The following is a 12,263-nucleotide window of genomic DNA, read 5'->3' on the forward strand; positions in this document are numbered from 1 at the left end:
GAAACATCATTGTACAACATTTTAGCTTCATATTTCTCTTTTAGTACCTCCTGGCTATACAGTATAGATTACAAGGGAAGAAATGGTTACTTAGATTCACTTGGCACTGCAGAGTGTAAACAGGTGGAATGAGTATCCTGTCCAAACATTCATCCATAGGAGAGCTGTTAATGAAATGGATGCCACAGTTGCTCACATTTGACTGCCAGTAGTAGGGTTGAGTTATTTCCCTTCAGTATGTGCACATGCTAATGTGTAATCCATATGAATTACATGGTGCCACATCATTGTTCATGTTACCTAACTTCATTCCCAACCTGAAGCCAAGGAACAATTCAAAGCAGTGGCTTTTCCTCTTTGAGTGTGAAATAGAGAAAATAAAAAAATTACTGGTTAAAGTGTATTGAATGACTGTGTCCTATAAATGAAAAAATTAAAAGTAAGGGGTTTGGAGAATAAAGAAATTAATTTATGTAGAAAACAAAATTATTTCCTGTATACTAAGCATTATATTTATGGGAAAGTCATGGATCTGTGTATCGTTTCATTTTACTGTGTTTGTAAAGTATTCAAGACTCACTGATGGAAAAATTCACCCATTCTCCAATTAGTGGGAGTATTTTTTGTTCAGGTAATTCTGCCATGTCAAATGGGTTATAACTGGTAGGAAGCAGATTTATTGAATACACAGGCTGCCAGTGAAGTTTGCTGCTTTCTATGTCGTGTGGGACCGAGTCAGTGATGCCTACAGTAAACGCTAATAATATTCTGCTCTCCCATTGGATGTAGTATGATTAGAGTTTCCTGTGTTGTATTAGATTTCTGTCATGATATTCTGGACAGAACTTGAACAAGTCTAGGTTGGTCGTCGAGAATGGAGCACACTGCTTCACTATCTGATTAGGCAAAGAAAGAGGGGGGCTGGGGTGCATGCAGTCGCAAACTTTGATTCGTTTTTCTTCTTTAGGAGATTGAATTATGTGCAGAGATCATCTGTGTGCAAGCATCTGACAAACTTTGGAATTAATAGAGTTACAAACTGAGACAATTATTTTTATTTTCACATTTACACCATGAACACACAGCCTTGCCTTCCTGATATATCCACTCATTTCAAGGAAGTCAGCAAACAGCAGTTGCTCACATACAGCAAAGAATACTCAATCTATTCGCCTCCTGTATGGGTCAACTCTGATGATATACATGAATGTTAAAGTATCAAAGAATGCACAGTGCTGTTGAATATTTTGTTGAAAGTTCAGGGATGAGTACTTTGTCATTTGAAGACTGTGTGTCATATCTGTTACATAATTTGCAGATTTCATGTGAATTTATTAATGATTTTTCTGTTACAGTTACCCTACTCGGTGGAGTTGTGTTCCTGTTCTTTGGAATCCTGTCGTTATTTTTCGACCCAAATGCGCAGTGAGAGCCAAAAATGGTTAAATCACCAAGTAACAAGTGAGGGTGGAGGAACTGAGGGCTCATGTTGAAGAATGTGTGTGTGTGTGTGTGTGTGTGTGTGTGTGTGTGTGTGTAAGTGTAAGTGTAAGTGTAAGTGTAAGTGTAAGAATAAGAGTATGCAGTATTAGCTGAGAAATCATTTTTTCAAAGAGATCCGTGTTTCAATGTGATATTATATCTGTTACAAAATATTGGTGGAGAAACTATTTTTTTCTTTCTTTTTTAAGTTTTGATAACTAAGGCTATTTTTATAAATACCATGTATGGAAAGGTTAAGACGTAGCACACTATTTGTGCTAGTTATATGATATCCCAGAAATGGCAGTGCAGAGTCAGACCATGAACAAATACATTATTTCTTAGAATGAGACCTTTTCTAAGGTTTTCTCCTGTGGTTTTGTCAGATAATGTTTTTAAATCATTGTCACGCCATTTCATAATCATACAATTACTTCACTGTATATGTGTATTTATTTTAGTAGTTTAGAGTATCGTGTACAAAATAATTTTTAAAATGAAAGTAAATGTTTTATGTGATATTCACACAGTCTTAGTGTTAATACAATCTGAACAAATAAGTATTTATTTATTTGTTGCCCTTCAAGAGGTGTGTTTTATGTTCCTCTGTGTTGAAGATTAATAAACATTGTATAAAAAAGTTTACTTATCATTACATATCTGGAAATGTATCTTGTATTTTTGATGAAATTAGCATTTATTTTTGGCCAATATAGAATCTACTTTTTTGAATGATCAGGCATGTAAATGAAAAGAATTCTAATCCCCTCCTTCCATCCTGCTTATTAATGTTACAACTTGATGTTGGCAATTGCTTCATTAACTACTACTCTTTTATCAATCTCTTTTTAGTTAACAAATAGACCCCATATTCTAAAAATGGCAAATGGGAAAGTAATTCTACTTATGCAGTTTTGAAGTAAACTGTGTAACTGATGAGTAGCGTATGTAAATTTCTGCATAAGAAGACATTCAAAATACTTCAAATAGAATTAGTTTTCTACAGTTATCTTCACATTTGCTTCTATTTACAGGAATCTACCAGACAAGAACACCTGTGAAACTAAATTTTTTGCATGTTTACATTAAAGTTGCCTAAACGATGCTGTACTTCACACACAGTAGACATGGTGCGTAACACTTTTCCGTCCGCACGTCTTGTACATATGTATTCGCTTGGCGCTGGCAGTGCTAATTCGGATTACTTGGCTTGGTGGCAGCTGTTCTTGACATTAGTTCTCATAATTTCACAACCCTGTTCCCCTCCTTTCATAAAATTTCGAAGATTTACATACGTAAATAAATACAAAATTTATAATAGAAGGAAACATTCCATGAAGGAAAAATATACCTAAAAACAAAGATGATGTGACTTACCAAATGAAAGTGCTGGCAGGTCGACAGACACACAAACGAACACAAACATACACACAAAATTCAAGCTTTCGCAACAAACTGTTGCCTCATCAGGAAAGAGGGAAGGAGAGGGAAAGACGAAAGGATGTGGGTTTTAAGGGAGAGGGTAAGGAGTCATTCCAGTCCCGGGAGCGGAAAGACTTACCTTAGGGGGACGGGTTTACACTCGCACACACACACATATCCATCCACACATATACAGACACAAGCAGACATAAAGAGGTACTTGCAGACCTTTCTGACCATTTTATAATTTTTCTGTATGTAGGGTAATAACTCAAATATTGGTCTGCCCGATGCACTCTTTTCATGTATTTGTTGTAGTCTAATACACTTTCAGGTTTTTTTTATTGTGTAATTGGTTTTTCTATATTTTATTTGAGTGTCAGTCAAAGTGACATTATGTATTGTAGAGATCATTTGTATCATTTTAGTTTTCAAAGCTCTCCATACCTATGCAAGGACTTCACTTTTCCATTGATGACAAGCTTCGAACGCATTGACTCTTGCGTACTTTAATTTTTCCGGAAGTCCTCTATTTTGCCGTATTGTTCCACAAACTCGAATTTTCTTTTCAAGTAACTTCTCTGCAAATTCTACACTGTTATAATAATTATCCATGTAGAGGTGGTGCCACTTGCCATAAAAAGGTGTCAGTAGTTCCATCACTGTTTTTGCTAAAGTCTTTCCAGTGCCAGAATATATCTTGAATGAGGTAATGTATCCTGTACTTGAATCACAGAGGATCCGAAATAGTATGCTATATTTTGTAATTTTCGACGGATTGTAAACTTTAAAATTTAACCGTCCATGCCATGGTATCATTCCTTCATCAACTGAGATGGTTTGACTTGGATTAAAGGTTTCTTTGAACTTTTTGGAAAAATAATCAGTCATGAATTGCACTTTGAAAAGCCTGTCGGCATTATCTGGTTTATTGGTGTTGTCCGAAAAATGTAAACATTCACCTGCAGGAACTAAAGCGATTTTGAACTATTAATGATAAAATAGTTAATCTGGATACACTCTATGCATATATAAATTAAAGTCCCCAGCCACTATTTGTGTTTGTTTGGGATAATCTCTGGAACTACTGTAGGGATTGTGATTCATGAGGAAGGTTTGTTGCCGCAGGAGGCAGACACAAGGCCAGCCCAAGTTACTGTTACCAGGAGGCCAGGTAAGCAACCACTGACTTCCTAAATGATCTGCACTGCAGGATGTATCAGATACTGGGCTGTTAAGAACAGATATTTTGATGTGAAGTTAATGTTTAAGAGAGATGAAGGACAATACAGGAAAAGGTCACACACAAAATGTAGCCCAGCTAGCACTGAAGACTTGCGGCCTCACAATGGCTGTAGCTCATGCCAGACACTGTTGCATTTGGGTGGACCACACTATGCTAGTGGTATAGTTCGGCAGCTGGCAAGTGGCAATGGTTCTTTCTGAAATGCCCCTGCAAGTGGACAGACCAGATGATATGGTAGCTCACAGCTCTCATCATTTCCGTGAGATGTCACTCCAAATGCCAATTAAATATGGAACAGTAAAATTCGTGCCTCCTGAGAACTTTTCTGGCATGTGCTAATGAAATTGTTTAAGTTGGGTGAAACTGATGATATGCAATTACCTAATTTTGTTCTCTAAATTTCAGTAATAACTCTAATTACCATTATGCCAGAGAAATAATTTGTCTGTACATACTTAGCGCCAGCCATGGGAAGCTGGGGCAGGTTGCTAATTTTCTATAAAACTGATGTTACACCATTGCTGTTCTGCCTTCGTTCCTTCCCGCTGTGGTTCTGCAAGTATGTTTAGTTCGAGAATGATGGCACTGCAGTCACATCCTACTTGTAGACTCATTCCCTTGTGCTAAAGCATGCAGGAGCATAAAGCCATCGTGTAGCATTCAAGTTAAGTGTACAATCTTGCTGTTTTAGTATAGCACCTCTTCTTCTTTTTCCCCTCCTTCCTCCTTGTATGTTTCTGTTCTCTACATCTCTGCAACATTGGCATTGTTATGTGGGTTGAAGCAATGTTAGCTGTGGTGTACTGCTGACTCTCGAGGTCAGGTGGGCACTCATGAAACTTTTTTTTTTTTTTTTTCCTATGGAGGTTAAGATGAAAATTAAGTGAAACAGTGTGTAAAATTCCAAATTTACTCCATGAGAGAGAGGATGAGTGACATCTGGAAGAAGTCTGATGCTATAATCCACACTTCAGATGGAAAACATACAATATTTGCCCAAGGCAAAGAGATAGTTACATTCTTAATTGCATAGCTTCTCTGACCAGATACAGTTGACATAAAAGTTTTCTGGGTATGGTACACATCATATAAAAACTCTTACAGGTGAAACCGATGTTTTTCAGCCTCTTCCTGGGTCTATGTGTGTGTGTGTGTTTTTGTATCCAGAGTCACTTATTTGTAATGAATCATTATACCATAATTTTAAAAAATATGTTTGGTCACATGAAGTGGGAGAAGTTTTAACTTTATTGTAATAGATTACCGTGGTGTAGGGAATGGGTATGTGTTGTTTTCTATTGCTTCTTGCAATGTGTGCCATGATTGGCAGTCATCAGTGAATGAAGTGCCGGCTCCCATTTTCCTCCTGCTGTATGGTCACAGCACAGCAGCAGTTGCTTGCCAGTAATTCTCACGTCACATGTTAGTGCAGCCTGTTGGGCTCTGATGGCTGGCAGGTGGGATGGGGCAAATCTATCCTCTATTCATGTTGTTAGGGTATTTTCGTATTTGAATGACTTCTCTTATCTCGCATTTCACCATTCCCGGCTGCTTGGCAAATATGTAGATTTCATTAAATTTTATTTCCTTGCTGCACTCTATCTGATGTTTGGCCATTGCGGATTTGTTGTGCTGTGCAAATTGGATGTAACACTTGTGCTCTTGTATGCATTTGCTACTGGCCTGCTGGTCTTACCGATGTATACTTCTCCACATTGTCATTCCATCTTGGACTCACTTGCAGTGTGCATAGCATCTACCTTGTCCTTGGTGGCGTCTAGCACATCCTGGATCTTGCAACTGCTGTTGAAGAGAGGCTGGACACCAACCTGGTTAAGGTGTTTACCGGTCTGGTTAGTGACATTCTTAACATAGAGTAAGCATGCTTTCTTTTATTCATTGCCATGGCTGCGTGTATCAATTTATGGTTAAACCATTGACCAAGAATACTATTCACAGCCTTTTGAGCTCTGGTGTTATGTAGTGGGCATCACTTATATCCTGTGTGCGAATAGTCGGAAGAAGAAATTTAAGCTGCTAAAAAAGATGACACAGAACACTAAGCTTCAACTGGATGCATCTTGAACAGTGCTAAACCTCTCATATCGTTCTATCCATTCGATCAGCACTGTGGCCAAAGAAGCTATGGCTATGGGACAAGACTTCACTGTACAACAGAGCAAATTCCTGCAGAAGAAACCATAGAGTATGTGTAAGCAGCATCTGGCATACGTGTACAATAGTAACTGACAAAACTGTGCAAGAAACCATCCCAGTTTCACTATGTTCCAAGCTATCAAAGCACGATCATAGGTGAGAGGAAAGGGCAGATAATGGCTATTCTACTTTCATCTTGGACACTGTGCAGTATGAAAACAAGATGAAAGAGTAATTAAATGATCCCATCTACAATGAAATGAGGGTGGACCCCATTGTTAAGATAGTCCAAAAGATGCAGACCTCAGTGGAGTACTCAAGAATTGATCCTGACACAGCCAAGGGACTCATTCCCAGAATTCCAGTTCCTCCTCGAATTTATGTAGGCCCATATTACATAAAGAAGGCCTTTCTCTATCGCTGATCATGAATGGGATCAACTCATTTATGTACAATGTGGCAAAGTACACTGAAGAGCCAAAGAAACTGATACACCTGTGTAATATCGTGTAGGGCCCAACAAGCACGCAAAAGTGCTACAACACGATGTGGCATGGACTAGACTAATGTCTGAAGTAGTGCTGGAGGGAACCAACACCAATGAATCCTGCAGTCCATAAATCTGTAAGAGTATGAGGGGGTGGAGACCCCTTCTGAACAGCACTTTGCAAAGTATCCCAGACATGCTCAATAATGTTCATGTCTGGGAAGTTTGGTGGCCAGCAGAAGTGTCTAAACTCAGAAGATTGTTCCTGGAGCCACTCTGTAGCAATTGTGGATATGTGGGGTGTCGCATTGTCCTTCTGGAATCACCAAAGTCTGTCGGAATGCACAATGGACGTGAATGGACGCAGGTGATCAAACAGAATGCTTACATATGTGTCATCTGTCAGAGTCATATCTAGACATATCAGGGGTCCCATATCACTCCAACTACACATGCCCCACACAATTAGAGCCTCCACCAGCTTGAACAGTCCCATGCTGATGTGCGGGGCCCATGGATTCATGAGATTGTCTCCATACCTGTAAACATCCATCTGCTTGATACAATTTGAAATGAGACTTGTCTGACCAGGCAATATGTTTCCAGTCATTAACAGCCCAATGTCAGTGTTGAGGAACCCAGGTGAGGTGTAAAGCTTTGTGTAGTGCAGTCATTGAGGGTACATGAGAGGGCCTTGGGCTCCGAAAGCCCATATCGATGATGTTTCGTTGAATGGTTCGCACGCTAACGCTTGTTGATGGCCCAGCATTGAAATCTGCAGCAATTTGTGGAAGGGTTGCACTTCTGTCATGCTGAATGATACTCTTGAGTAGCTGTTGGCCCCATGCTTGCAGGATCTTTTTCTGGGTGCAGCAATGTCGGAGATTTGGTGTTTTATTGGATTCCTGATATGCACAGTACAATTGTGTTGAGACGGAGCTACACAGGTTTCACGAATATTTGAGCAAACTACACGGGAAAATCCAGTTCATGCTCAAAGCAGAGAAGAATGGTGCAACTACATTCCTAGACTTGAGAGTAGGAGGTCAACAGATGGCACACTGCGATCTGAATATATCAGAAGCCTACTCATACAGAGAGGTACTTGCATGCCCAGTCCAACCGTCACCCAACACAGAACAACTCAGTCATCCATTCTCTTACTATTCATGTGCAACACTTAAGTGATACCCAAAACATAGCACCTGAGCTCAAAATACTACAAACAGAGTTCTTGGCCAATGGTTGTAACCATAAATCGACCCACACAGCCATGGCAAAGAGCAAAAAAAGCAAGATAGGCTGGAAATCGACAAACTACAGCCAGCAATGTGGTTACCCCATGTTAAAATGTCACGGACCAGATTCTTAAGCACATTCACCGGGTTAGTGTCCAGCGTGTCTTGTACAGCAGTTGCAGGATCCAGGATGTGTTAGGCTCCAACTAGAACAAGGTAGATGCTATGCACACTGGATGTGTGACCAAGGTGGAATGAGAATGTGTGGAAGCATACATCGGTGAGGCCAGTAACAACACACACTCAGAAGCACGAGTGCTACATTTGACTTGCGCAGCCCTGACACGGTGTAATAGAAGGCAGGACCCAGCGTGTACGTGGTCATACAGACACTCAAATTTCTCAAAAATATCTGCAAGAAAGTGAAAATCATTATCCGTATAAAGCTTTGTAAACCCCATAAGTTTGAGATGATGAATTCCTACTAAAGATTCACTGCATGCTTGTACTCTGCATCAATTATGGAATTGCCGGTAAGGTTACCGGCAAACGTGGCTATGTCAGACTATGTGGTTTTGTTGAGTTCCTCCATCAAATTCAGATATTCGTATGGGAAGATCCTTTTCTTCGTCATGAGCTGAAACTTTGCACCACTGGGATGTGCAGTGCTAGTGAGATGCATATCCTCCTGACACATTGCCTTAGAAAGTTCCTGAAATGGTGCATGCAGATATTGAAGTGAGTTGTTTAAGAAGCAGAACATAATGTTATCGGTGATTTGCTTGGAGAATGAGATGTATTTTTCAACAGAATCAGGCAGGACACCAACCTTGTCATTCTCCAAGCTGAAATCAGCCAAGTGCTCAATAAGGAAGTGATTATCATCCCACTCAAATCATGGAAGAAAACAGGTATGTGGTGTGGTAGTCAGTATTTCAAGTTCAATGAATTGTGTGCCGTGTGGCAGAAATCCCCATTAGATGACAGTGATCTCTCCTTTTCTATACAACAATAGACCACAAATATGATAGTCAGTGGCATTCTTGTGTAAGGTGTCATTCTCCTGTGATTTGGTCCTTTGAATACTGGTGTGGAATAATCCAATTAACATTCCATGGAAGTCATTTGAGCTCAGCAGGATTATCCCTGAGATATGAATCAACATGTCTTGGGTCATATGTGCATACTACATGGTGCACCACCATATATGGTATGTGCTGCTCTGTAAAGATACTATGGGGGCCAGTGGGATCACCCTCACAGTGTATCATAGCAGCTAGAAGGCACTTGAGATCAGTGTATATAGCAAAAGGGGAATGCTTCTGATGGTGGGCACTTTTAAATTTTAAGAACTTGTCTGCTTCGGTAGGCATTTCCACATGTTTTTATTTCTGTGAAGAGCGGTCTATCAGATGCTTGGCGAATACTCACTTGTAGAAAATGGTTTGAAACATCTAGGACAAAAATGCCGTGCACTATCATCTTTTGACAATCGGAAGGAAAGTAGTTTGGGCATGTATTGATTCATATGTATTGTTGATTCTCCCCCTTTGGAAAGGTAGAGGGGTCCAATGACTTTATAATTTGTCTCTTTCTTCTTGTGCACATTGTGCTCTTTTTAAGGATTGCTTTCTTCAGGCCGTAAATGCGAGCTGATATGTGCAGATTCTGCCTCTCAAATTTAGGTATGTCCTCAAGTTTAAGGGCAAGACCACACAAAGCAAAATTCTTCTTCAAGATTTTGAACCCTTTTTTAGCAACTGTGTTCTCTGTTCCAGAGATATAGCTGGACCCACTATTTAATGGATCATATACAAGTGAGTAGACACCCAAGTGGAGTACAAGGCTCAGTGGCTTACCAGAATTTCTCTTTTGCACATCGGAAAACTGGCCCAGTATGGCACTCAAGATAAATGTTTGGTACCACTCAGTAATTGAAACACCCGCAATATCATGCTTTTTCCCCCTGAATGTGGACAACGGTTTTCTCTCCCATACCATTACCATCTTGTTTCATGGGGTGTGTTAGTTCACGACATAACACTGCATAGCACTTAATGGTGTGATACCATGGATGGTGGGAAACTGGAAGGAGCTCCCTCTCCGGAACAGGTAGATGTGTGTTCAGGAAAAGAGAAAGGTTCCGTTTACAGTTTAAATGTGGCATGCAGTTAACCTGGTGCTGCTGTCGTAAACCAATAGGATGGGTAAGGAGACTGCTGCTAGCCTGTTGATTATCATTATTATAAGTTGCAGAGGTTGACAGCTGAGATGAGGAAGATAGTTTCGGGCACTGGTGAAGTGAATGTGATGACATCAGGTGTTGGCACCCTGAGTGAGACAGTCCTAGACACTAGTACAGCACTGATGGAAGCCCACCTCAGGACAGTTCCAAACTTCCTGCCAGGAGAAAATGACAACACTCGTATCATGTGACAATTCCAAACAACATGATGGACATAGGTGTACATAAATAATTTCTTGTACTTACAAAGCACTTTATTGAAACTGGTGATGTCCCACATGGATTGCATATAATCATCAAGTGGCTTGAGCTTTGATAATATGCTAATAATGGCATCAGTATCCATTGCTTCTGATGGGGCAGGATGAACCCCTCTGTTGTTACGTAGATGTTGAGGTGCAACATACAGTGGAAGAGTTTCTTGTTCCGGGCTTCCAGATTGCAGCTGTTGTTGCTGATCCAGTTTTGCATCAAGTTGTTCGCCTCATTCAGTGTGGTTGGACAGACAGGCATCAGGGCAGGGCTTCTGACCATTTGTGCAGCAATTTTGCCCTCATCACTGACTTTCAGTATTTGAAGGTGCTGTTCTTTTAGCTATGGACAGCATATCACATAGGGTTGTGATCCTGGCCGTCCTACAGTGGGATTGCTTCATCTCCAACATCAGGTACACTGGGGGTCTTGTATATTAAGTTACTGGCTCAGCATGGATGATGACATTGTACATCTTGTCACGGCCTGCTCTCAGAGTGCTACCCACCAGGCAGCATCATGGGCAATGCTCTCTCTGTGGCTTACATCACAGTGTCCATGTTGATTTTGCAGGACCCCTCCTAAATTCTTCCCGATTGTTGGTTGTCTATGCTTTCTCTAAATTTCCATACATTATCTGCTGTCCTTTGATGTCAGCTTTGGCTTTGATTCAGGCCCTCTCCAATCTTTTTTTGTATTGAAGGATTGCCTTATAAGTTTTGTGACAGATAACTTTCCACAGTTTATGTCTCAGGCTTTCCACTATTTTTGCACTTGTCATTGCATCCACCATGTGACTGTTTCTCCTTTCCACCCCCACTCTTGGTAGAACGTCGTGCCAACCTGTTTAAGGGTCACTGAAGACTTCCATGGATGATGCCCTTTCACGCTTCTTGAGTTCCTACAGGTTAATGCTGATGCGGGATTAGAGTCCAGCTGAGATGCTCTTTGATCACCACCCATACACCCTCCTGATCTGTCCATGCTGCCCCACCAATGCCCATTTGCGTGACCCTCACTGTGGTTCACTCCTGGCTCCACGGTTGGGGCTCAGGGGTTCAGCTGCCGACTGTGCTGGATTCCGGCCAGCCGTGTGTGTGTGTGTGTGTGTGTGTGTGTGTGTGTGTGTGTGTTTGTCCTGTGGGTGTGGTTGGCAAATACAGGTCCAAGCTACAACTGGAAACAGCTGCCAAGGCCACTGCCTCTGTGTGGTGCATGCCAGTGGTGGGCTGGCAGCATGCCATCACAACCAGTTGCATTCTTGCACATGGCAGTGGCTGTGGGTCAGATGCCTCTCCTGCCTCCTGGCATCATAGGGTGTCCCGGCTGCAAGGCAATACCTGCTATCCTTGTGGATGTCACCGCCTCCTGCCTCTCCAGTGCCCCAGCACCTGCTGCTGAACCTTTCCACAGTGCTTCACTGTCACTGGCTATTCTACCACTGGCTGGGCTGGCGTCTTTGGGCCTTTCAACATCCGTGCCCACTGTGCCCCCAACCAAGGGGCCAGTGCCTTCACCATCTTTCACACTTGCACTTTGCTGAGGAACCTGACATTGAGGTGCTACAAGCACCCTTGTCACTGGTCTCTTTTTATGTTACTATGAATTCTCAGCCATTCCACTTCCACCTATACTCACCAGTTCCAGCCCAGAATCTCCTTCTGCCACTGCCATCATCACCTGCAGCATCCAGCGCAGAGGCCATGGATGTTTCAACAGTTGTCCCAACATCCA

At 41.4% G+C, this 12,263-nt stretch overlaps 1 protein-coding gene across 1 annotated transcript in view; it reads left to right on the forward strand.

Moving 5' to 3' along the window:
- The window catches only part of LOC126094619 (transmembrane protein 165), a 34,055-nt gene extending 31,971 nt beyond the window's left edge, over positions 1-2,084 (forward strand). Inside the window, exon 6 of the mRNA XM_049909099.1 lies at positions 1,356-2,084. Coding sequence (XP_049765056.1) covers positions 1,356-1,429 — 74 coding nt within the window. The 3' untranslated portion in view covers positions 1,430-2,084. The remainder of the gene's footprint in view (positions 1-1,355) is intronic.
- Positions 2,085-12,263: the final 10,179 nt, after the last annotated feature.

This window comes from Schistocerca cancellata, chromosome 8, assembly GCF_023864275.1.
Source record: "Schistocerca cancellata isolate TAMUIC-IGC-003103 chromosome 8, iqSchCanc2.1, whole genome shotgun sequence".
Taxonomy (NCBI): domain Eukaryota; kingdom Metazoa; phylum Arthropoda; class Insecta; order Orthoptera; family Acrididae; genus Schistocerca; species Schistocerca cancellata.